General features: G+C 36.8%; 2 protein-coding genes across 10 annotated transcripts in view; one reads left to right on the forward strand and one right to left on the reverse strand.

The window, feature by feature from the left end:
- Positions 1-1,547: 1,547 nt before the first annotated feature.
- CEP44 (centrosomal protein 44) lies at positions 1,548-21,276 on the reverse strand. Of its 8 annotated transcripts, none has more exons than XM_082619171.1 (11): positions 20,830-21,276; positions 15,813-15,951; positions 13,092-13,239; positions 11,775-11,921; positions 11,271-11,393; positions 9,139-9,300; positions 7,957-8,163; positions 7,394-7,469; positions 4,822-4,946; positions 4,512-4,549; positions 1,548-3,735 (listed from the first exon to the last, which is right to left on the reverse strand). In XM_082619171.1, exons 2-11 carry the CDS (start codon positions 15,899-15,901, stop codon positions 3,693-3,695), a joined length of 1,158 nt encoding a protein of 385 aa, XP_082475297.1. In that variant the 5' UTR covers positions 15,902-15,951; positions 20,830-21,276; the 3' UTR covers positions 1,548-3,692. The 8 variants fall into 8 exon arrangements, with proteins under 8 accessions (XP_082475297.1, XP_082475302.1, XP_082475299.1 ...); XM_082619176.1 differs by having other exon boundaries at positions 9,229-9,300; positions 20,830-21,275; XM_082619173.1 differs by having other exon boundaries at positions 9,139-9,297; positions 20,830-21,197.
- A 41-nt stretch (positions 21,277-21,317) lies between these two features.
- FBXO8 (F-box protein 8) overlaps positions 21,318-26,513 on the forward strand; it is a 35,646-nt gene continuing 30,450 nt past the window's right edge. Inside the window, exon 1 of one of the 2 annotated variants that reach the window (XM_082619908.1) lies at positions 21,318-21,557. The gene's annotated coding sequence lies outside the window, so the exon portion shown is untranslated. The remainder of the gene's footprint in view (positions 21,558-26,513) is intronic. The other variant, XM_082619909.1, reaches the window with a different exon arrangement.

Consider the following 26,513-nt stretch of genomic DNA (forward strand, 5'->3'; position numbering starts at 1 on the left):
CCGCCCCCATCACTCATCCTTCAGGACTCAGGTTAACGCCGCTTCCTCTACCCCAGATTCCTCAGATGCATGATAGTTCCCTTTTAGAACTTACTAGACACTGTTACTGCTTATCTGTCTCTCCTGCTCAGCTGTTAGTTCAGGAGAACAGGAATCATGCTTATACCTGTACTCTGCTTAAGGCCCGTGCCTGGAACACTGACTGGCACCTAGTAAACACCTGAAGCGTCATGCTACATGTATTCATCAGCATACATATAAGGTATGATAACCCTTGTCTAGAACGTATACTGATTGTATCTTTCCTCTGTCAATACATTCCTTCCATGGAAAGGATGTAGCAGGACTGACCAGACCACAGCTTCAACCTGATAAAATCTTACTTATCAGGAAACCTTGATTATAATTTATAATTTCATTATAATTTGATATTAATTTGGCCACCAGATAAATATTAACTACCACTTACTTTGAACAAATGCTAGGCACTAAGGGAAATAAACATTGGAAGAAAGATTGAAAACCAAAACCCTCAAAAACAGAAGTAATGGATATTAACTTCATATAAACAAGAGCTATGAAATTGGTATAAAAATAAGAAATATAAACAAGGTACTATAAAGCAGCAAAGAGAGAGAACATAATTTGGCTTCTGTAATTGTGAAAAGTCTTTCCAAGGAAGGTACAGTGTCTTAGAGGATAAGCAGAAATTTTCCAGATGGAAGGGGAAGTCACTCTCAGCAAAAGAAAGTGTGCAAAAGAACGATTTAAGAGAGGCCAATCCACAGAGACAATCAAGACACGTCTTTCAGGATTTCAACACCAAACGAATTGAAGAGCTCTGCCCCGTGATCTAATAAGTTGATTACACTCCAAGTACACAGCAATTTAAGTGAACTGAAGGATTATGTCCACAAATTAGGACCTATTAGGTGCCAGTTAGTGTTCCAAAACATTCAGCCTTCGTATCACTCTAATCCCCACCTTTCAACCTTCCTGGGTAACTAAAATTATGATTCTCTCCTTTTTATTAACACCCATCTATAATGTATAATTCAAATAACTTATACATTTGGGATACTTATTGAAAAAGTGTTCTGGTTCTTAATTTTAAAACGCTGAGTTGAATACTTTGCATTAAAAATTTTTTTAATCGAATAATTTCTATTAGTGATTTAGTGGACTTCAGAGAAAAATAAGACATACCCATTCCTACATGTATTAGAAATAGATAAAAACCATGCTAAAATGAGTATGGATTTTTAAAAATCCCCTCCGACCCCAATAAATCTGCACGTTCTCAGTGTCACTACTGCTTTCTTCACTCTTTGAGTGAGTCGTATAAACAACCGGACATTTTCACTAGGGGAACCTTGGGCTTATTAACAAGTAACAATTAGATCTATAATGTTATTGGAGCTCACAAAATGTTGTCGCTTGTAAAACTGACAAGGTTCTTTTGCTCTTTAGTGCTTCCCCAAGTGCCTGTCAGTGATGTAAAGCTGTGAGGAATGAACAGCACGAAACGCAGCTCCAAAGGCTGGAAGTTTTATTTTGTAGGGACTGTATTACATGTTAAAACATTACATTACAAAGCGTTGAAGTAAAACAAACAAATATAGAACTACTTTTTCCAACTTAATAGTCCTGGGCTTTGCCTAGAATTTTCATACGGTTGACTTTACTTCTTCTTACTTCACCTTATGCATTCTTAGTGTGTCTATTTGACCTCTGTGCAGCTGTATTCACAGCGCACCGTACAAATAGGGCCACACCAGCTGCTGATGCCTTTGTGGGCGGTATAATACATTACCTTTCATCCCACTTATGGGAGAATTAAGGGGATGGAGTTAGTGAAAATTCCAGTTAACTACGGGTTTAATTATGTAGCTCCGAATCTCTCCAGGACCCCCCTCCCTTACTTTCTCAAGACCTTCAAGTGAATCAAAAGGGGCTGCTCTGTGGTTCCCAACTACTAATCACCTAAGAGGGAAATCTTTTTCTACTTTTCGAAGAGAATTAGAACAATAAATAATTGTTCTCTCTGCAATAACTTCAGTGAAGTCAAATTTGCTTTATTTTTCCCCAAAGATTACATTGTCAAAGTAGTACAGTGAGATTCTTTGTAAGTATAAATGTCTGGTGGCGTTATGTGTTGATTTCATTAGTTCCTGTTTAAGTTGTTAGATAAAAGTATGAAAAAAATTTGGATTCCAAATTTCTACTAGATAATATAAGACATCTTTTACTGTATTTTCAATAGAAACTTATACTTGGCACACTTAATGTATATCAGGAAATTTAAAATGTTTAAAATCATCTAATTGGTATATATGTACACTAACATAAAGGAAAAAGGAGAGGGAGGGGAAAAAGAGACCGTGAGAAAAGATGATTTTTTCTTCTCTCTTGCACAAAAAAGAAAATTTCAAAAACACTTCTTTTTAAAATTGGAATTGAGTTTTTCAAAAGGGAAAATACGATCCTGTTTTACAGGAAATCACATCTTACTAAAAGGTAAAATACTGGCATGTGAACCACAAGGTGGTGCTACAATTCCATGCTGATGCTGAATTTTTAGAAGTTTAACTGACAAAGTAGTTTCTTTTATAATCTCTTGATTCATAACTTTTTACAATTGAAAAAATAAAGCTAATTGGGTTCATTAATTCTAGAAATATTTACTGAAACTACTAAATTCAAAGTTGTATGCTAACTTCAAAAGTTTAAAGTATGATGACTACACATGTACCTGTAGTAGAATATTAAAAATGCCTTCTTAAAAGTTATCTCTACTTAGAATTTTAACTTACTATTAATGTTTCATAGGTGACAAATATCAAATTACATTTATATAAACATAGGAATAAATAAAAGAATTTATCTAGTATTTTTAAATGAATTTCATTTTTCTTTTAATTTAACTTCCTCTAAGACTTTTTCTCTCTCTAGAAAGATATATAACTTCCCATCATTTAAAAAAACAAGAAACAAAACAACCCTCACTGTGTATCTTGTAATACAGGAATGGCCACCATCTGGGTCTGAGCTGTTGCTCTTAACACGTGTTACAGAATAGAGCACTAAAATACTCGGCACATTTTCACCATTGTCCAACCTGCTTTCAAACACAAAGGGAGAACCATGCCCTAACTTCCTCAGCGTTAACTGAAAACGTGTTGCTGCCTTTTGACTGAGCGTGAAATAGCTGTATTTTTGTTGTATTTCAATCTCAATGAGCATATTTAACTTTTCATTGCAAGATACTCATCAGTACAGATGGCAAGATGGTATGTATGAGAGCCTCCTGGGGACAATATGCAAGTCCCAGGTGGAGTGTTTCCAACAGGATGTAAACCATGGTCCTCAAGCCTGTACTTTAAAAAACTATTTAGCACGTTGCCAACAAATGTCAACACAAAAATACAGTGCTGGAATGACTTCACGCTGTAAAAGAAATGTACTGGCACCTAAGTTTCCCTAAGAATAGTAAAACAGTAAAGCGGTATAATCACAGCACAAAAATATTTAAGTATTTATTCAACATTGAATGAAAAAGCTAATATACCAAATGGAATTCCAATTCTAATAAAAATATTACAGTATATTAAAATTGCATAGAGAACTCTTTAAAATATATAACATGTACAGGAGCCAAAGTTCTAGAGAAGTTCATGCAGAAAATTCTATAATTAGTGATTTGGACATTTCAGTAACTCTGCAGTTTCTTCAAACCTGGAATACAATACATAAATAATATATTAAGTAAATAACAAATTCATAGTGAGGCATAGGAATTAGGTTGCTGCAGTTATGCTTTTGAGCCTTAAATAAATTTCAGTGATTATTTATAGGTAGTTACTGTTAATAAGTATACTATGGCCAGAAGGGGAGGAAAAACAACTAGAGTCAATTATGCGTCTTTAATTTTTGAAGCATAAGTTATTTCAGCGCATCTTAATTTCCAAAAAAAAAAAATTATAGTCTTTTAAAGTAGTAGGCTGCATGATAATCTTACACAATTTCATTTCATATTTTCTTTCAACTGTTCTTTAAAAAAATCATGTAATTTCATATTTGTACTAGATGAAAGTATCATATCTAGTATTACCATACCAACAATTTTCTGAAAAGGACTAGCAATACTTTCACAATACTTAAAATGTCTCCAAACCATCCATCTACATATACAATTTAATATTTTGATAAAGTAGTTATCAAAAATAGATAACTTCTTGATTATCAACCAAAAATATCACTGCACTCTTTAATCTGCAATTAATTCCATTAACAATGTTTTACATCACTTGTTGGAAACAAAAACAGTGACTCATCTCACAAACACATAACTGGAGGTGGATTTATGATCCACTGGAGTCTTGAAGGAAATTCCACACCTGACTGAGGGACCTTCAAGGTTTGAAACACACATGAACATTCTTTATATACTGTAATCCAACACAATTCCCTATAGAGAAATGAATTTCTGTTGCCCCTTTTCTGTTACTTACATTTTTTTCATCCTTTCCATTTTCTGGATTGTTGTTTCCTTTAATTTAAAAAGCAACAAATTTAGGCCATTTCTCAAAGTAAACCATAATCAAAGATGGGCCGTGAACATATAAAACACAGTCTAAAACATTGCATTAAGTACCATTTATTTATCACAAAGAATTTTTAGGAGATTAAGATTTACAGTTTCACTAAATCTTAGTGAATCTTAGTTGTAGAAGCCCATGGCTTCTCCAACTAAATCTAATGCTTGCTTGTTCTCCTGACCTTACAAAGGAAATCACCTAAGTAGTTGCCCGTTCTTCTTACCTCAGAAATATCTTTCAAACCACAGTAATTAATAGTTGAGGTTCTGGGAGCTGAATCGGATGATACCATACTATAACCAGAGGACAAAGGAATATCTGCTTGCCTTTCCTCTTTGCTTTTTCTATCTGTGGAGAAATTAAATTTTAGGTTACCTTTTCCTTTCATAGTAGAGTCAAGTATCTAAAATTTTATGTATAGAGGGAAGAAACATAAACATCTCAAAATAAAATGCCTACTGGTATAGGTCTAGATGAGTTTTTAAAATTCTTTTAGGATAGTGACCTGCATACGGAAATCTGGATGTTAAAAACTGGTCAATAAAAATCACAAAAAGTAATATTATCTTTATCATGATAGCAATGAATTGAATACGCAGGTTAATGTATTTTTAAATAAGCTACTGATCCGTGTATATTCTTTTCTTAAAATGGTGGCAACTATTACTAAAACTGACTATATGTACTTCCTAAAAATCAGGAAACATTCTACCCTAAGTTGATATGTATGGAAAACAATTGCTTAAAATCCAGGTTCCCAGATTTATTACTCTACAGAACTGAACAACTTTCCATTTCCAGTATCCTGATGTTATTCAACAAAATGATGGCAAGTCTTTCCTACCATCGAATTGGATATAGAACATCAGAGATAAGACAAGCTCCTGTCCAACCAATCTCAGAAGCCCTATGTCTTTAGTCATGGTACATTTGGCTGCAAAAACAAGGCCAAAAAAAAAAAAATCAGGTACCCATTTAAACTGGTTTACATAGTTTAACTATAAGCCTACACAGACAACCTCAGTCAGGGAACAAAGTGTTAGCACATGAGGACTCTGGTCTCGCATGGAGCCACAGTCTCTCCTGTCTCCTTCTCTTGCCCGTTTGCTCCATTCCTCTACTTACTAATGGGCATGAACTTCACCAAAAGCATTCCCAACTTAACATGATCCTCAGATCAGACTGGTGAGCTGTTGCTCTCAACATCAAAAGGAATTCAAACCCTCTGCTTCCAGGGAGCATGGAGAGGTAAGGTGTAATGTGTCAGGCTTCATAAATTTGACTCAACTGATCAGGGTCAGATTATACATTTTTTGAGACTAGGTATTCAACTCATTCATAACCTATAATCCATTTCAGATACTGGTCTATCTGCTCATCACTCTTAAGTCCTAGCATAGGACTAATGTGTTAAAAGTATGTTCTGTAACCTGTTATTTAAAAAGTACTAAGTCCAAACAGGTGAAATCGAACTTGGAAAAGGCAATGTTTTGCAAATAGCAGACTTCAGTATTCTTTCAATGCATAAAAACTTGATTTCTACCATATACAGATAGATACTGGTGACAGAAGCACAGACATTATGCTCGACAGACCGTAAGATGAAGTTCTTTCTCTCAAGGATCTTAGAGTTGAGCTTTGAAATTTGTTGAGTAATGAATGAAGGATAAATGGAAAAGAGTCAACTTTTACCAAATCTGAAATTTGTAGTCGATAATAAATCTACTGCCAGAAGCAGCATATCAAATAATTTTATTTAATGTATCTCAAATAATTTTATTTAATAACCTAATTATTGAACTTGTTTTCTGTGCAACGAAACTGGCACGTGCACTGAACATGCAGTGTTGAAGAGAAAACGTCAAAGCTAGTTTGCCTCTTTTCAAACATGTCCCATCATTCAACAGCTGTGTGGCCTTGGGCAGTTATTTAATCTCTCTTCCTCATCTGCAAAATATGGATTATAATAGCACTTATCTTGCTTTGAGAATTAAATGTTTTACTATCACAGTTGGAACAGTGCAGGCCTGTAGTTACCACTACAATGTGTTGTTGTTAAATTGTTATACACATAGTAGCTGAAAGATTTAATGAGGTTAAACACCCACAGATTTAAAAAGTTAGCTTCATTATGAATGCTCAACTGGACAAAATATCTCTTCTGCAAATATGATTTAATTACAAACATGACAAAACTTAGACCTTTGTCTTTTCAAAAAGTATAAGAATCAAAAAAATTAAAGCTTTAACTGAAAAGCAGCTCAGAAATCTTACCCCTGCTGCTCCGTCACAATGAAAATGTCAGCAGTCTAGTGAGGTTAAGTGACACGGAGAAGATGTGTCCTAATTTTAGGTCCTTCTCATTTTATCACCATCAGGGAACCGTTGAAATGCAAGAGGTCTGTAACACTTTACAGGTTACTGACAAATGTGTTTTTTTTCTCTTACATATATTATTTACATATGCAAAAGCTACTACTTAAGTTTAAATTAGAAACTTTGAAGGTCCATTTATTATTCTAAAGCACTTTGCAATTAAAAGAGTAAAACATCTCTAAAAGTTTGCAATTTTGTACACTGGAATTTATTTGACTACTACATGTAAGACATGTAAGTTGGCTTTTCTAGCAATCCTTGACTTATAGTCTGTAAGTTTGATATTTTCTTTGTTTTTAGGAGCTTTGCGATTTCTAAAAAAATAAGGTTTGAGGATAATTAAAACGACCAAATACTATAAAAACATTTTTGTGAAAACTCCTTACCATATCACCAATTCCAGTACGCCAAGAACTTACCCGGATTGAGACTATCCATGTCGCTACTAGAAGCACAGTCTTCACTCATCTCATTAAACTCTATATATTCATCATTCTGGAATGATACAGTTCAGTATTTAGAATAAAATAAAAAGATATGTTCTCATTTTATGCTCTTACTGCTAAGCATAAAATATATAGATGACATAATAAATACTTACTTTTGATTATTTTATTTATAAGCAAAACATAAATATCCCTACATATAAAAACTGATCTTTTAAATGTGGAAGGAGAGAGAAAACTTGAATCTACTAACTTTCTAGGAAGGAAAGACAGACTAGGACCAGAAATGACATAACTGTCTCTAAACACTCAGCTTACAAGTTTGTCAGATTATCTTATTTGATGAAGAGAAAAGCAATAGTCACAACAACCATCACCAAACAGGGTGTTCCTAAACAGGCCTTCATCCCAACTGAACACTTCCCATTACCTAAGTATTCTCTTATTTAACATTCCAAATAAGAGAATAATAATGAACAAAGGAATTACTTTATTGTATCTTGAGATATTCTATAAATGTAAAGGAAAGAAAATACCTTTTTAGATAAAAGCATTTCTGTTTCAAGAAGAGTGACACGACTTAGAAGATCGGCCCAGGTTTTTTCATTCACCATCACTTTCCCTTTCATTTTTTCTTCCAAAGATTCTAATCTACTTTCTATGCAAGTCAGTTTCTTCAGCTTTTCTTGGCATTCAGCAAGCATAGTCTGTAGCGCAATAACCTCAGGATTGACTTCTGTATCCTAAAATGATTAGAAAGATTAAAAATATTACGCAGATTAAAATTCCTGTAATTCAGCGTATTCCCATTTCCACGTGTTGTTTCAATAGTTACAACAGGCAGGACAGCATGAGAGTTAAGAGTGCTCCTTCTGGAGCAGGCACCTTGGACACTTAAACTAGCTCATGCGAGATGTCCGATGCCTCAATTTCCTTATCTAAAAAAAAAAAGATGACAAGAGTGCCAACTTCATTTGGGTCTTGTAAGATTAAATGGATTAATTTGTATAAAGCTCTTAGAACAGTATCAGTTTGTACAATAAAACTGTAAGTGACTAGCTTCTTATAACTAGAACTAGCAGAAAGCTAAGAGGAAATGACTGAGAACTGAGATTGTTCTGTTTGCTATAAACAGGAAGTAAGCCTAATGGTCATCTGGTAGTTTTTAAATGCCAAATGTATATCAAGATGTATAGAAGTCACAAGACATAGAAGTCGGACAGAAAAAGAAGTTTTAACAGAAGCAGTAGAGACGAGACACTATAATGGGGTCTGTGGCAATAAAGTAATAGCAATGATATTCCGAGAGAGAGAGCAAAGGACAGCAAGGGTCCCAAGAGGAAAATGAAAAGGTGGTAATGTACCATTTTTTTCCATTCATCAATATGGGGAAGAGGTGATAAAGAACCTTCACTAAACAAAGTAGTATATCTCTATCTCTCACCAGACTGTCAATTCCTTGAAGTCAAGTCCTATGTCTTATTCATCTTTGCATTACCCATGACATCTCTCCTAGTACCCTAAATATAAGCAGCAAATAATATCTTTTGAATTATATTCAGTAAGACTTATTGATTCTTAAGTAATGGTAACAAAGGTAACATGTCATGATCAATAATTTAAAAGGCTAGAAATGTTCCAAAGATTAGATGCTGAAATAATCATGTATATCAAAGCAAGAAATATCGGCATCTGTTAAAGAAGTCCCAGATTCTTACTTGCTGCTCACACTTAATTTCAGGAACCTGTAATTCAGGAATCTTTATTTCAGCAGCCTTTAAGTCACAAATATCAAATGCTTCACTAACATCTGTTACTGTATCTTCAGGAATGTTAGCACCATCTTCATTGTACAGGTGCCGGATCACCACAGCTTTCTTCTGCACAGGGAAAAACATGTCAGAGATGCTTCCCTGTTCTCCACAATTATTTTAAACATTCAAAAGAAACATCCTATCTTCCATTTAAGATTTACAGAAGTTTAAATTATCACATATGCATATACCAAATATTACAAACTTATTAATATTATTTTAGGTGTGATGATACAATTGTGGTCATGATTTTTGAAAAGCATTCTTATATTTTACAAAAATATTGAAATATTTATTCAATGATGTCTGGGACTTGTTTCAAATGGTTTCAGGTTTGGGAGAAAAGATGTTGGGAAAGTGGTTACAATTAAGATGAAACAAGATTAGCAAAGAGTTGACAAATTGCTGAGTCACAGAATGGATACTTTTGTACAGGTTTGAAATGTTCCATAAGAAGAAGTTATTTTTAAAAGGTTAACACACTATTCACATGTAGATAATCAAGAACTGGCTTTATGAGTAGGACTCATTACAATTTTTTTTTTGTATTAAACAAACCACAAAACATAAGACTGTCAATAACAATTCAAACTAAGGGAAGGTCCTGAGAGTAAAGGCACCAGGTCAAACCGCATTTACGTAGGACTCTTCTGCCTACTTCTTTTCTACAGGCAACCTGCGTTATGAACATGAACTCAGCACATGTGACACAGAAGTCACAACTACCACCCCAGAGAAAGCACTGGGGAGGAGAGAACTTGCTTCAGTATTGACTCGGTTTTTCATGTAAACAAAGGAATGCACTTACTACTCCAACTTTTCTAAACTGGAATACTTTTAATAACTATTCAAATTTCTGAGAATTAAGAATTTGATGTAATTTACAAAATTTTGATGGATAACAAAGGAAACTTCATTTTACGAAAATTAAGAAGTCTAATGTCTTCAAATTTTGTATCTTTCTTTGTTAGGACAATTTAGATCACCCCTCAGCCCCCATAGTGAAACAGAAGATTGAAAAATACATTCAGTTCTATCAACTCATACTTAGTAAGTCCCTACAGTGGACTTAATCCTGTGCTAAGCACAATGAATATTAAAAAATCAGTGTAAGAAAATCCCTGTTTAGATAAATTCTAGTTGGGAAAGGATACAAGACACTTACATTCCTTTTCATATTGCCCTCATCACCTGGAGCAAAACAGGCATATTTTATTTTAAAGTTACTGACATAAGAGCCTTTTTCTTACAGTTAAATGTCACTACTTTTTGTAATGGCATAAAGTATAAATATCTTCACAGATTCTGTTTATATAACTCATATTTTGAATTGGGGAAAAATAATTCCCTAGATTTTACTTCAGCCAAAAAATACTCACATTCCTTTATCTAATGACACATCAGTTATTCATCTGGTAGTCTATCCTTCAATCTCAAAGGGCTTGCCCAAGGTGGAAGACAGCTGAAAGTATATTTACCATTATAAAATAATATTTTGGCTTCATTTTCCCTTGGAGATGGAAAAACTATCCCTAATGGCATTGGACTCATTCAGCCACAGGTGCTTGAAGGAGACAAGGGCAGGGAAGATATCTACCAACAAAGAGAAAATATTCAAAACACTACCCCAAAACCAGATTATAGATTTAAGGAACTACCAATCATTGGATAATTCACAGTCCTGGTATAGAAATATGAATGTATGTAAATCATGACCTATCACTGTAAGTAAAGGGAGGGTCTTTAGGAAGACTAGATATGTAATTAAGTGCAAATGTTCATGATCGCAAGAGGCAGAATTAAAGATTAGAAATATAAAGAGACAGGCTGTTTGGTTGTACATTTCTACCCTCTTCTTATAACTTTAGGAATGTTCCCAGATAATGTGTGATATGCACTGTTAAAAATCCTTACACTCTAATGTCTAAGCAGAATGTTTTACCAGATGCTAGTCAGAAAAGTGAACCTTATACGTTGGATTGACTAGGTAGGTAACTCTTAACACTACATGACACATTCTCTTTGTATTTTCCCACCTTTCCTGAAGTCATAAACCTGCCAGTGACGTCAATGCCCACAGGTTCAGTTGATGTCTTCTCAGCGCTTGAACAAGGTTCTGACTTAGCAGAACTGATTTTTTTTCTTTGTTGTGATGGAGTCTTAAAAAAAAGGTATTAAGATGTCATAAATTATGTGGGAAAGCATGATGTATATATTAAATTCCTCTATCACCTGAATTTTCATATGAAATGTGACTGCCAAATAATGCCGAGTCTAACGAGACTACACGTCTTTTGAAAACTACAAAGTGATGAAAACGTGTTATGTTTGAACTATTAGTTTAGGACTGGTAGCTCCAAGTCACAAATGTGCAAAAACAAGTCACTAGTATTTAAAGCAAACATCAGGCATTGTAAGCTTACCCAGACCTGTGAATAGTGCAGTAATTGCACGATGCATTAATTTGCTGACTAGGGTATTGACTTTATACATTAAAATATAGCAACTTAGCCTAAGTTAAAATCTATTAATAAAATTACCTTCTCAAGACCACTCAACTCCTTGTGCTTTTTCATCACACAATTTAAAATATCACATATAATTTGGATTTTCCATTCTGCAAATCCACATTGGAGAAACTGCTTTTTCGTCAAGATTGGTTTATAATTAAATTGATCACGAAGAAGCTGTAAAGAGGAAACAAATCAATGTAATAATTGGGAGCAGTTTCTTTCAAAAATCCAAAATTATAAATGACCACCTGGTCAGGGGTGTACTGCCATTTCTGAGAGGAGAGAGGGGAGGATTAAGCCATTATATACAGGGCACTAAAGAAACCTGTAGGGGTGCTGTGAGTCCTGACCAGGTAGGAGAATAGGTAGGAAACAGTTAGCTAGGGATGTACCAGAGTATAGATAGCTGTCCAGAGAGATGAAAAAAGATATAAAAAGTTCAAATATCCTCATAGGTACTAAAAAAAAAACACCTCTACTATAGCAGATATCAGAAAACCACAGTTCTATTTGTTTATAGAAATCATGACTTGATTTTTAGACAAATTGGTAGGCTACTGAGTTTTGATTTCTCATGTATAAAATGAGAGATACAGATTAAACCAGTAATTTTCAAAACCTACTCTGTGGACCCTGGGATTTCCTAGAAATGCCTCTCAGGCTTCCATGGAAGCTTTCTGGGGTGAGAGACAAAGAAAGGGAAGATTAAACAGAGACTATATTTAAAGGCTACCACTTCATCAAACTCTACCTAAAAAAGAAAAAAATCAAGATTTGATTTGATAAATGGGTTTTACTATTTTTTTTTAAAAGGTTAAGAAAACCACAGTACGTGAGCAAAAATTAATGATACAAAGTAGGGTTCTGAAAAATCAAACATGAGATTAAGTTCAGGATACATATAGTACAAGTGCAGGTACTGGAGTAGATAATAAGACATGGTTTCAGACCTCAAGGAACACAAGTTGTTCCAACATAAGTTGTAGTCCCTTCTTATAAACAACTAAATTAACTCACAATTTTCTGAACCAAAACTTTACTCACTAAAACCACATTTCTCTCTAACTTCTGCCAGTATATCAAATTTTACTAAAATTTGATATAAAAAAGGCAAATGATAACAAATGACAATTACCAGTCCTCATATTTATTAGAGTATGAAACATACAGCAAACTTGAATTGCATCTTGATTATAACAGGGACTGCATTTACAGGAGATAAATGCATCTGAAAATACTCTGTCAACTATGTATGCGGCATATATTTGAGTTATAATAACATTAATCTTAAGAAAACCATTCAATGACTTCTAAAAGAATTATTGTTTCATAAATTCAAAATACCTTGTAGACAGCATCTATGAAGCGTAAGTCATTCTTTGCTATGAGTTCTACATTGGAGTCCACCAGAAGTTCTGCTACATAAGGTGAATATGAGGTAAGGGAATAGCTGATGATGGGCAGAGAGGCTGCTGTGTCTCCCTTGACCAAACTGTTAGGAAAAACAGAAAAAGATTTTTAATAAGCTTAATTCCACAAAGTTGGATAATCAGGGAAATAAAAGAAACGCTGTCAAAAACTCATAATTTAACACAATAGCCATAATAACTAGGTGATGCACAAGACCCTTTAGATTCCATCCCCTACTCTAAACCAAATAACTATGAAACAAAAACTCTTTAGTACCAACAGTCTATTTACCACAGTATTTATTGATTTTCCAAAGCTTAGCCTTACTCGATCTAGTCCATTTTCTCCTACTAATAAAGCAAATGTATGGTCTTACAGTACACAAGTAGGCTTTATGGTTTTGCAAACACCTCTCACATTACCTCACTTGCTCTTTATCACAAAGCTGCAAAGGGAAAAGATTAGGAATTCTAAGTTACAGATGAGGAAAACAGGGCTGGAAAAGCTATCAACTGTGACTAGGCTGACCAGTTTACTATCTTCCCCTGACATCAGGCCCATTTGGAATCTACCTTACTAGCTTACGCTAATTCCTCCAGCCTAGAAAGGTATCCTACTCTTCTGTTATCTGTCATTCATTCTTTGTGAATCATCAGTCAAATCTCAAGCCTCCCATGAAGCCATCTTTCTGATCCACAAGGATCTCTCTCAGAACGACTCCCCAGGTGTTCAGTATCTGACACCTGATGCTCTGCCGTGTACTGTTGTCTAACTGTCTCCACACACAGATCTTGTTTCTCAAGGAGAAGTGCCTTCACTGATTCTCTCACAACAAGGCACAGAAAGTATTTGTTCAACTGATGTGATAATGTGCTTACTTAGAACATTTGTTTTCCACAAAATTCAAACATATACATAAATCTCCCCATCCTTGCTCAATTTTTTTCAATAAGGCAGGGAACAAATATGATAAGATTATATTTTGTTTTTTGCAGGACAAACATAAATTGTTTCTCTTTTATGTTCATGGGTAAAATTATAATTTACCCAATGAGAAAACTGCTCTAGCAACCTTGTCTCTCTGTAAGACAGTTCAAAACAGGAAATGAAAAAGTACTTTTTTTGAGCAAAATGTGTCCATCTTATCCACATTATGAATAGTAAACAGACAGGTCTGCATTTAATACCTCTTACGTTAAACAATCTCAAAACTCTTGGCTACCTAGTTTCTAAGGACTTAGACTAGAAACAGTAAGAGAAACAGATATTATAAATTGACAGACCAACACGAAAAACAGCAGATGTCAGGAAAAAACTTTAAAATGGCCAAAAAGTATAAAGAATCAAAATACGCGGAGGGTGCATTGTATGTGTATGTGTGCGTGTCGGATCGGGGCGAGCAATCTGAAGCAGCAGCAAGTAGCACGACCCGTCTCAATAAACCCTGCAGACATTACTATCTTATAAGATAATCTAAGCTTGTTCTTAATGATACTCTTGGGTCAATAAGAAAATCAAATGTTTGAATGCTGTATCCAGAAGACAGGAGAATCATCAGTATATTTTAGAATTATTCCTATCCAAAATGTCTGTTAAAATGTTAATACTTAAAGTGGGAAGAAGAAAACTTGCCTACTCAAACTGATTCAGCCCCTGCCAGTCTGGATAGTAGAGATTTCCCTGTTTTGAGGAACCAGTATATGACTGGTACACACTGTAGGAGCAGACGAGGGAATGCCTTCTGCTTCTCACATAGGATGCTCGTAATAGCAGTCATCAGAGCTAAGCCTTCCCTAGTCTCCTCAGTATCCATTCCCTCGCAGCCTTCTCTTGGTTAGCTTTCCCTAGTTTACAAGACTATCCAGGATGCTACTGGGTTAAACCAACCCAGTTTCCCTCACTACTTGAACATATGCCTAATCTGGACTTGTCCCTCGACACGGTCATTGAATAAATGTCTAATTAGCTTCTAAGATGTGCCAGGCAGTTCGAGATGTGGGGGGCTGCAGTGAACTAAACAAAAAGTCCCAGATGTCAGGCTGCATTCTAGTGGGGGGGAACATTTAACCAGTCAGCCATCCCAGGGAGGAAGAAAAAGAGGTATTAAATGATAAGAGGATGATGGGAGTACCATATTAGGTTGGCAGAATTAGAGAAGAAATGTACCTTGTGACATCCTACAAAGGCGAGTAAGTCACATTTGGAAAGTGGAAACTAAAGCAAAAGGTTTAAGTGAGATAGCTTAATAACAATCTTCAAGCATGGTATAAATTGTCATAAGAAATCTTTAACTAGAATCTTCCGAATCAAAAAGGAATACCACCCAACTAAATGTGCGAGGGTGGTAGATTACAGAACTAATGAAATCCATTACACTTCCGTGAGATTAAATGTACAGAGACCACACCTGAGTCTAACAATATTGTGCTACTTCTTCTAACAGTTGTTTTCAATCTCCTGAGTTGGAATTTTCCATTAATTCCTACTTAGAAACAAACTCCTAACTGCTTTCTAAAAGTCTCTTAGTCATTTCAAGGAAAAAATTTAAAGGACCCAGATAAAATCTAGATTTTTATGTAGATACTCCCCTCATGTCAAGCATTACCTCACATCATTACTGAAAATAATACAAAGAAGTTTGATATTGTAGCTCACCCTACACAATCCACCTCTCTAGGATAATTTAGCGAGCGAAGCACTTGTTCTAGGTTCCGTAAGCTTCTTTTTAAGTCACCTGTTGCCATTATTTAACATTCGATTCAGCTCCAGCTTTGGAAGTTATCTAATTTTTCACCTAAAAAAAAAAAAATCCATGAAACACTGCTCAACTCTTTGTATTTTTGAAGCTTCTCTAATCTCTTTTGTTCAATCTCATACACACTTACCATATTTTTCTTAGCTATTTCTCCCCTAATTCATCTTCCCTACTGGTGTAGTACTGTCTTGTATCTTCCATATATTCCTGAATGTCAGGTGCACTTTTCCCCTCAATATTTTTTCACTAAAAAAATAAGTTTGCCTTATGTTCATCTTCTAACAATGTGTCTGATATTATATGACACTCTCCCAAATACTTAATGGTACAACAAAGTACAATTTGGGAAGACATATCACCCTAAAATAATCTCCATCAATGACTATTTTGGATGCTTATAAAGGGTACATAATAAAAATCAGTAAGAAATGGAGACAAAGAAATTTAGCACAGATTTGGTCAGTATTCCCAGGGTTCTGAACTTACATAGTTGTAAATCAGATCGTTTGCTTAAAAAATAAAAATAGATAAGTTAAAAGAAATTCAGAATTCAGCTGGTTAAATATGGCAGCTGGTTAAATGCATGTTACCTTCATTCCCTTTTCTAAACACCACTAAAATGAAAGTAAATGATTAGAAACCATATATACTCATCAGGGTAAAGAAAACTAGAGGGGATTCCACATGACAAAGGATGTGTCAACAAAATTTTGGAAGATGGAAAACAGATGGATGAGTGATAACCAACCTAGCAGAGCAAAGGTAGGTCAATCCCATCCTCCTATTTAGGAGGAAGCCAACAACAGCAACAGGTTCAGAAATGAGGGGACCTGATACTTCTGAAAGGCTGAAGGGTAAGGCCAGGGCCTTGAAATAAGAATGATTATCTGAAAGTCCGTGTAAGAAGCTGCTAAACCCTAGATTTTTACTTTCCCTCTGCTTCCCCTCCCACCCCCCACCCCCAGACACATATAACTTGCTCAGCTAGGCAACTACCTCTGATTCCCCAGGTTTAGCAATGAGTTTTTAGAAAATATCAGCACAACCCATAAAAAAATTGAGTTGGAATTCATTAAGATTAAACTTCTGTTCTACAAAATACACTGTTAAGAAAAAGAAAAGACAGGCTGCAGACAGAATATTTATAAAACACATACTGGATAAAAGACTTGTTTCTGAAGTATACAAAGAATTCTTAAATGTAAGAGTAAGAAAACAAACAACCCAATTTAAAAATGGGCAAAATATCTGAAAATCTCATTAAAGAAGATACACAGATGGCAAATAAGCATATAAGATGCTCAACATCAAATGTCTTTAAGTAATTACAAATTTACAAAATGATACCACTGCATATCTATTACAATGGTTAGAATCCAAAAAACTGACAGTACCAAATGCTTGTGAGCATACGGAGCAACAGGAACTCTCATTTTTGGTGGGTGGGAATGCGAATCGCATAGCCATTTTGGAAGACAGTTTGGCAGACTCTTACAAAGCTAAACACCACTCAATCAGCAATTGTGCTTATTTACCCAAGTGATTTGAAAATTTAATGCACATACAAGATCCTGCACGCAAATGTTTACAGCAGCTCTGCTGCTAATCACCCAAAACTGCAAGCAGTCAGGATGTCCTTCAATAGCCAAATGAATTTAAAAAATGAACACATCCATACAACGGGACATTATTCAGCAATAAAGAAAGAGCTATGAAGCCACAAAAAGACATGAATGAACCTTAATGCATATTGCTAAGTAAAAGGAACCAGTCTGAAAAGGGTACATATTGTTTGGTTTCCATTTTATGATATTCTGGAAAAGGCAAAACTGTGGAGACAATAAAAAGTACAGAGATCACGGCTGCAAGGATTCAGAGGTAAGAGGGAGGGTCACATACAGGTAATGTGCAAAGCTACCTCACAGAGGGGGTGGGTGGAAAAGCTGCTAAGTAACTTTGGGAATGAGTGGAGCCTGTGAGACTAAAGGCAAAATGAGCTGCACAGAAACACTGTACTCCAGTGTATAAAGTTGTTTCCCATGTACATATGAGGTAATTCCACATATATGCTGGAATTGAACAATTAAGTAAATGGATGGCTAAATAGTAGAAGCCAGGATTCTCATTGCTGGAGTGGGAATTTACAGATAAGCAAGGGGACCAGATTGGAATGAGCCACGCCTCATAGTTTAGTTAGACATGCAAGTATGAACTCATGTTTAGCTTAATATAGATGCAGAATATGTGTAATGCTGGCTCCCTGGAGAAATAGCCAATTCTAGGACTGGGGCAGGACATATATGAGATGAGCCTGAGGCATTATATAATTCTAGAAAGTAAGAAATTACACACAAAACAAACAAACCAATCCCACACGTATGTCATAGGGACACAGGAACCAAATGAAACAGCTTCCAGTGGTCAAAGCTGAAACAATTTGAACAGCAAAAACAACAAAATCAGGCCTTTGATAAAATTCAACATTTAGGATATAATTCTTAGGACTTTAGGAATAGAAGGGAACTGCCTGCAGTCATCTCCAGGATATCTACAAAAAATTTACTGCAAACATCATATGTAAAGGTGAAATATTGAAAGCTTTCTTCCTGAGACTGGGAAAAGGCAAGCTTATCCACTCTCACCATTTCTATTCAATACTGTACTAGAGGTCTTAGACAGTACAAAAATACAAGAAAAAGAAATAAAAGGAATAAAGACTATAAAGGAAGAAATAAAAATGTCATTAGTCACAGACAACTTAATTGCATTTGAAAAAATCCAAAAGAAATCAAATGTATTTAGCACGGTTGCTGGATAGCTGGCCAATATACAAGTATCAATTGTATTTCTCTGTATTACCCCAATAATTTCTAAATTATGTTTAAATATGTTAAAAAATATATGTGTAAATAATTCACTAGCCTCCAATATCATAAACATGTGAATAAATCTAAAACGGATCTGTAAGACCTCAAAACAAAAAAAACAGAAAACTTCATTGAGATAAATTAAAGAAGCCCTAAATAAGAGGTCTACATCTTGAGCAAGGATTTAAAGACTCAGTAAGTCGATCCATAATTCAATGTATTCCCTCCATGCCATCCCTCCCCAAAACTCCCTACAGTTTTTTAAAGGTGGAAATTGACAAGCTGATTCCAATATTTGCATAGATATGCAAAAGATAAACAATAAATAACACAATGCTGAAGAAGATCAAAATTGGAAAATTCAACCACTGGATAATGAGACTCATTATAAAGTTAAACTTAGAATTATTGAAAATATCTACAAACAGAACAATGGAATGGAATAACGTACAGAAATAGACCATGCATACAATGACACTAGACTTATGACAAAGTTGATGCAGAGTAGCCCTGGAAAATGGATGGTCTTTTTCAATAAATGGTACTGTGTCAACTGAATATCCAAATGGGATAAATAAATCCTGACCCCTTGATGTAAAGGGTACCTCACATCCTTCACAATTAATTCGAGGTTTGTTGTTGAAGATCTACATGTAAAATGTAAGACAAATAGGCTTTCTGGAGATCACAGAGAATATCTTTATGATCTTCAGGTAGAAAAAGATTTCTTGTCTTATAACTGATAAAATGAACCACATTAAACTTACTAACTTCTGTTCATCAAAAGATACCCTTAGGGCTTCCCTGGTGGCGCAGTGGTTGAGAGTCCGCCTGCCGATGCAGGGGATACAGGTTCGTGCCCCGGTCCGGGAGGATCCCACATGCCGCGGAGCGGCTAGACCCGTGAGCCATGGCCGCTGAGCCTGCGCTCCGCAACGGCAGAGGCCACAACAGTGAGAGGCCCGCGTACCGCAAACAAAACAAAACAAAAAAGCCAATTTAGTACTTGTGCACATTTTAACATAGTAGTTTCAGACATGAAAAGTAAATTTTTAAGAAATCGCTTAACATTTTCGCTTTATAACCCTGATAAAAAGAAATTAAAAGACAAAAGCATATATCACTCAGCTTGTGGCACAGATTCAACCATTAAGATGGTCTCAATATTGTTTCCTAGCTTCCTCCAGAGAGTTCTCTGCTACTAGTTAGGTCTGCCCCACTGAATTTATTACAGGAGACATCGTGGAAATGGTATAAAATAGCATTTTTAAGATTTTTAATCTAGTTGAATCTCACTGCTGTTAGAGGTCATTAAATGATGCCTCCCAATGGAATGCCATTGAACTCAGTGATTTTTGTTCAGAATGAAGCAACTACACCGACTGGTGAAATGATGACGGTCGATGTCTAAGAGTTTGTGACAGCTCATAACGCTAAATATTATCTATCAAAAATAGAGGAGAAAATTGGGGAAAACGGGGAGTAAGGGTCAAGTATATAACTCTGTAGGATTGCTGTGTTCATATATAAAACCGTTAACAGGTTTGTGGATAATTTTAGAAAAACAGTCTACTACAGCCCTAATTCCGGAATCCAAATTTCAAGATTGATTTTTTTTTTTTTTTACGGTAAGGGAAAAATCTATAGTCCTGTAGGAAAGTGGAGAAACACTGAAACACTAGGGAAATGTAAAGCAAGGAAAACATCAACTATTCTCAGCTCTTCCTTCTCATCAGTATTTCCAAGGAGCCGGACTGCCCCTCAGCTCAGAGGCTCCAACAGCAGGAATCGGTCCGTCTAGGACTTCCCCACCCTAAGTTACAACCTGATCTGAGAAGATGAGCTCTTCCCATTTCTTCGTTATCAAAAGGATATCCCAGTCGGGTTCACGGGCAAGGCAGGTCTAGCGCTCTCCTCCCCTGCACGTGATTTAAAAGGATGAAAAGGCAGCCCTGGTCACTCGCCCCAGCCGGGGCCTCGGTTAGGGAAGCGGAGAGAGGCGACCTCGGCCCATCCCGGGGCGCAGCCCCGCCTGCAACCCCGCGCTCACCCAGCAGCGGCCGAGCAAAGAACGGGCTCCAAAGGCCTCCGGCCCCGCACAACGGGCATGTGCAATCCCAGAGCCCCGGGAGCCCAGCCTCCAGCAACGACTTCCTGCGGCCCGACGCCGAAGCCGGGGCGCGCTTCTCCCGCCGACCGTTTGTATTCTGAGCAGCGGGTGGAAGCCCGCCACACACCGCGGCAGGACCTTCCAAGCTGCCGGCTCCTCTGCGCTCCTGGATTCCCCGCTGCAGATTCCACAGCACGTTCGTACAGAGCCCTGGGAAGACTGACCCTGCCGAGAGTCTTTTCTACGTCCAGTCCGATCCCAAGGTGCAGATTTGAAGTCTTCCCGGTTCTGAGGCTCAGAGGGGCTCGGACTGCGAAGTAAGAGACCGGGACTCTGTGGCGAATCGTAGATGAAGGGGATAAAAATACTTCTTCTTGAAGCGCCCGCGAATACGTACGTCACTTCCGGCAACAATAGGAAACGTCAAAACACGGAGAGTCGGCCGCTCAGGCTGCTGCAGCCTGGGGCAGGCTGAGTTCGGAGGGATCAGGCGCTGTTTCTGGGATTCTCCCCGACCTCACCTCCACCGGCGTGAACACATAAAGTTTGAACCGGCTTCTCCATGGCCTGGGCACCCCTTCCAGGCTGAGCCATTTTCTTTTTGGCTGAAAGCCCCCGCCCAGAGGCCGATTCGTCGCGGCGGCGGTGGGGAATCGCAGGTCGCTCAGGTAAGGGTGTCACCCTAGATATTTCAGAGTTCTTGCCTCTCTTCCCTGTACACCCCTACTTTTCTTCTCGGAAATGATGACCACCGGTGCTCCAGTTGGCAGAAACTTGCCAACCAGCGAGACTTTGGGGCCAATGGCTGTGCGAAGCACCTTGAGTGACAGCGGTGCTGGCTAATTAAAATGAGGAATCCGTGTCAGGAGGCGGGAGTAGGTGTGCTCCTTGTGTTCCTGGGTCACCGGGGACCCCTAGGTCAGCTTGGGACCCCAGGTAGGACCCGGCTTCACTCTGAAATAAAGCCGGGAAACAGCAGAGGTTACGCTCTTCTAGCCCGGGTGTTGCTTTTCAAGTAGAATGTGTTTTTGGTGCATAGGCAGAGTTTTTGGCTCTTAACATACTTTTTACATTAACATGAATGCAAACACATCCAGTTAAGGTCACGATGGATTGCCAGTTGCTTCAGCTGTTAAACTTTGGTTATAAACTCGGCAGATTCTTAACTTGTCTCTTGCTTGTTTCTCTGTGACTAGACTCTAGTTTCTTATATGGTGGGTGCTCACTTAATTATTATTAAGATTGGGTGAAATCACAAATGGATCCCAATCCTCAGTCGTTTAAGGGTTTTGTTTTATTTTTAGGTTCTGTATGTATTTAGTAATTTAATAATTGAATCTACTTCTTTTAGCAAGTGGAGTCTTTATTTTCAAGGATCCCAGGTATTTCCATATCAATAGATTATGACCTTTATAACTGCAAAGTGAAGCTAATTTACGTTTTCCATTTCAGCTTTCCATATATATTTTTTTAATATTGCAGCTGGTGACCATATTTCTGGGATAGGGAGAATTTTTACCCCCTAAGAAAATGGTTCACAAACTTGAGCAGATATCAGAATTAAGAATAAATTATATTCTCTTTTCAGGTTGAGTAGGAAACTCGCCATTTTTATCCAGTTAACTTGACAGTTTGTCTGAGGTACTGTATACAGTATGGCAGCTGACTTTCGCTCAAGTGAGCAATCCAAGAGAGAGCACCCAAGACTCCCTCTAGTCTTCTATAAGCTAATCTCAGAAGTGGCATCCCATCACTACTTCCATATTCTGTTGATAGGAGTCAATAAATCCAACTCAATCACTGTGGAGAGGATTACACAAGGGCGTGAATCCCAAGACGCAAGGGCCTATGGGAGCCATCTTAGAGGTGGCCTAACACAGACACCCTGGCTGATAACTTCTAGGAATTAATAGATAGAAATAACTGAGCAAAAATATGCCTGATTGTAATGAAATAGACAAACTTATACATGGATTTTCTTTCTTGGAAAGTTGTTGTGTTTTTTTTTTCCTGGGGGGGATCTTTTTTTTCTACTAAATGCCTGAAGAGAGGCCTATTATTTTTCTTGGAAAGCTTTGCTTGAGGAATGACATGTGTGAGAGGAAGGTTTGTGTTTTTAAGGTGTACATGAACAGAGCATATCACAACTGGAGACTGTGTATTCCTTACCCATTGCCATTTTATATTGTTGAAATGGTTTCAAAATAAACATGAGCAAAGATAGCTTTAAAGGTGGAAAAAAGTTAGGAAAGGCTAGAGGTAAGCCTTTCTAGTGTAGAAAGAATGTGTCAATCTCTGTGTTGGTATGAGAGCAAACAGGGGTGGGAGAGGTCTGTCTGAGAACAGAAATGTGTTTGTGTGTTTGTTTTTAAGCATTATTAGATGTCAGGTACCACCTTCTTTCAGCATTACCTGGGCGCACATCACCAGCACAGCTTTTGTCAGTGAACCAAATGAGCTTATTGGAAATGAAAGGTATGGGCTTCAGGGTTTATTGTGACACTGTTTTGGCCTTGACCCACTGTAAAATTGCCTATGCTTCTTCCAGGTTTGAAAGATGTTGTCATCTTTTATACCTCAGGTACTTAACGCCAGCCCGACTGTGTCAATCCTCAAATTGTAGATTTGGCTTTTAAATAGGTACTCCCTATCAGGTTAACATAGTTCATTTATAGTAGGTTACAGCCAATTAACTAGTGCAGTTTTGGGCCCTTAGATGTCTGCTAAATTTAGTTTTGGCCCCTTAGATGTCTGCCAGATTTTAAACAGGTGCTTGCTAAAATAACACAGTTGAAATACTTCATTCACAAAATATCTTATGGTAATAACTAGATAAACTAAGCCATGCCTTGTAATTTATTACACTTATTATCAGTTTAATAGGGAATGTTTTGTGTGTTTATTGTGCTTAGAATTGCATAAATTAAAAGATAGTTATTTTCCTTATTTCACAATACAAAAACATGAATTACCAAGAAATTACCTTTTCTTTGATCACAAAGCATTGAAATTAGTCATTCAAATTTATGATTTTATCGTTCATTACTTAACCAACTGCTATGTAATGATACAACTCTCTTTTTTTCCTACATTTTGATTCAGATTTGGGAACTGAGGCTAATCCATTGGCTGACCTATGATAATGTGTCAAAATCATTAACATGAAGTCTATGAATTATACATCTAACTCATGTTGCATTTCCATTGAATTATTTTACTTACTATTTTAAAACAACTTTAATGAAATACATCCACTTCTAGAAATTTATTTTCCCCATTTCTTTATTTTTTTTCTTGTGGTTTTGTTTTGCTGACATTTATTGACATAGATTCTCCAGTGAAACTTGAATGAGTTTATATTCTATTTAGGGCAAGTGCTTTTGTGATGTAGATAGAGATGAGAAAAGATATTTGCTTTCAAGTTTAGGCTGTTTGGGAGTTTAGCTCTGTGATCAGCAGTTTGTGTATTCTGCACGAGCAGATTGCAGGGGATTTCATAAGCTATTTGAAAGAAGGAACAAGATTTTAGCAAGTGAGCCATGCTTGGAGAGCCCCTATCTGCTCATCCTGAGCAGTGATTTGTAGAAGTCATGGACATGGGGGGAAAGAGATGGAAAGGACAGATGCTAAATACACATACACAGGCACACACACGTCCATCTCCATTACCTCTTCCTTTTATTTTAATGTTTTAGGATTTTCTCATTTTTATAGGATCATAGAATTTTATAGCAAAAAGAGAACTTAGGGATCATCAAGTTGAAAACCCACTTTTTACCGGTGAGGAAAGTGAGGCTTTGAGTATTGTGCCCTCTACTCACAACTAGTTGAAGGAGCCTGAATCAAGCACATGTTTTGTGTCAGTCTGTTTTCATTGTTAGGTGTTTTCTCATCTCACTTCTGACTTTCCTATTGGCTCCTGTCAATATTATTTTATGTTAATACCTTGTCTTATTTGTGTAAAAGCAATTCAGTGAGAATTACAGTTTTTGTTTTGTTTTTTTTCCGATTTTTTTTATTATGGTGAAATATACATAACATAAAATTTACCATCTTAGCCATTTTTTGTTTGTTTGTTTGTTTGTTTGTTTTTGCGATACGCGGGCCTCTCACTGTTGTGGCCTCTCCCGTTGTGGAGCACAGGCTCCAGACGCGCAGGCTCAGCGGCCATGACTCACAGGCCCAGCCGCTCCACGGCATGTGGAATCTTCCCGGACCGGGGCACGAACCCGTATCCCCTGCATGGGCCGGCGGACTCTCAACCACTGCGCCACCAGGGAAGCCCCATCTTAGCCATTTTTAAGTGTACAGTTCAGTGGCATTAATAAACACATCGTTTTGGGGTAAATACACATGCAGTTGCAAGAAATATACCAAGAGATCTCTTGTACACTTTGCCTAGTTTCCCTAGGCAGTGACATATTGCATAACTATTATATACTACAACAACCAGGATATTGACATTAATACATTGCACCTATCTTATTCAGAATTCCCCAGTTTATTTTTGCTCAAATGTGTACCTGTGTGTATGAGATTCTGTGCAGATTAACATATCCAACACCACAGTCAAGACACTGAACAGTTCAAACACCACCGGGATCCCTGGTGCTGCCCTTTTATAACTACACCCACCTCCCTCCTGGGTAATGACGCTGAACGTCTATCATGTGATTGTGTACCATTTGTACGTCCTCTTTGGCGAAATATCTGTTCATGTCTTATGTTCATTTTTTCTTTTTTAACATCTTTATTGGAGTATAATTGCTTTACAATGGTGTGTTAGTTTCAGCTTTATAACAAAGTGAATCAGCTATACATATACATATAGCTGCATATCTCCTCCCTCTTGCGTCTCCCTCCCACCCTCCCTATCCCACCCCTCTAGGTGGACACAAAGCACTCGAGCTGATCTCCCTGTGCTATGCGGCTGCTTCCCACTAGCTATCTGTTTTACATTTGGTAGTATATATAAGTCCATCCACTCTCTCACTTTGTCCCAGCTTACCCTTCTCCCTCCCCATGTCCTCAAGTCCATTCTCTATGTCTGCATCTTTATTCCTGTCCTGCCCCTAAGTTCTTCAGAACCTTTTTTTTTTTTAGATTCCATATATATGTGTTAGCATAGGGTATTTGTTTTTCTCTTTCTGACTTACTTCACTCTGTATGACAGACTCTCAGTCCATCCACCTCACTACAAATAACTCAATTTCGTTTCTTTTTATGGCTGAGTAATATTTCATTGTATATATGTGCCACATCTTTATCCATTCATCTGCTGATGGCCACTTAGGTTGCTTCCATGTCCTGGCTATTGTAAATATTATGTTCATTTTTTAATTGAATTGTTTGATTTTTTGCTTTTGAGTTTGAAAATTGTTTATATATTCTTGATACTAGTCCTTTGTCAGATATGTGGTTTGGAAATATTTTCTCTCAGTCTATAGCCTGTGTTTTTGTCTTCCTCACATGGGCTTTCAAAGAGCAAAAGTTTTAATACTGATGAGTTCGACTTTATCAACTTTTACTTTTATGGATCGTACTTTTGATGAACTCTCTTTGCCTAGACATAGATCCCTAAGATTTCCTTCTCTGTATTTTTCTAAAAGTTTTATTCTTTTATG

The sequence above is a fragment of the Mesoplodon mirus genome (assembly GCF_964341445.2).
Source record: "Mesoplodon mirus genome assembly, chromosome: 1".
Taxonomy (NCBI): Eukaryota; Metazoa; Chordata; class Mammalia; order Artiodactyla; family Ziphiidae; genus Mesoplodon; species Mesoplodon mirus.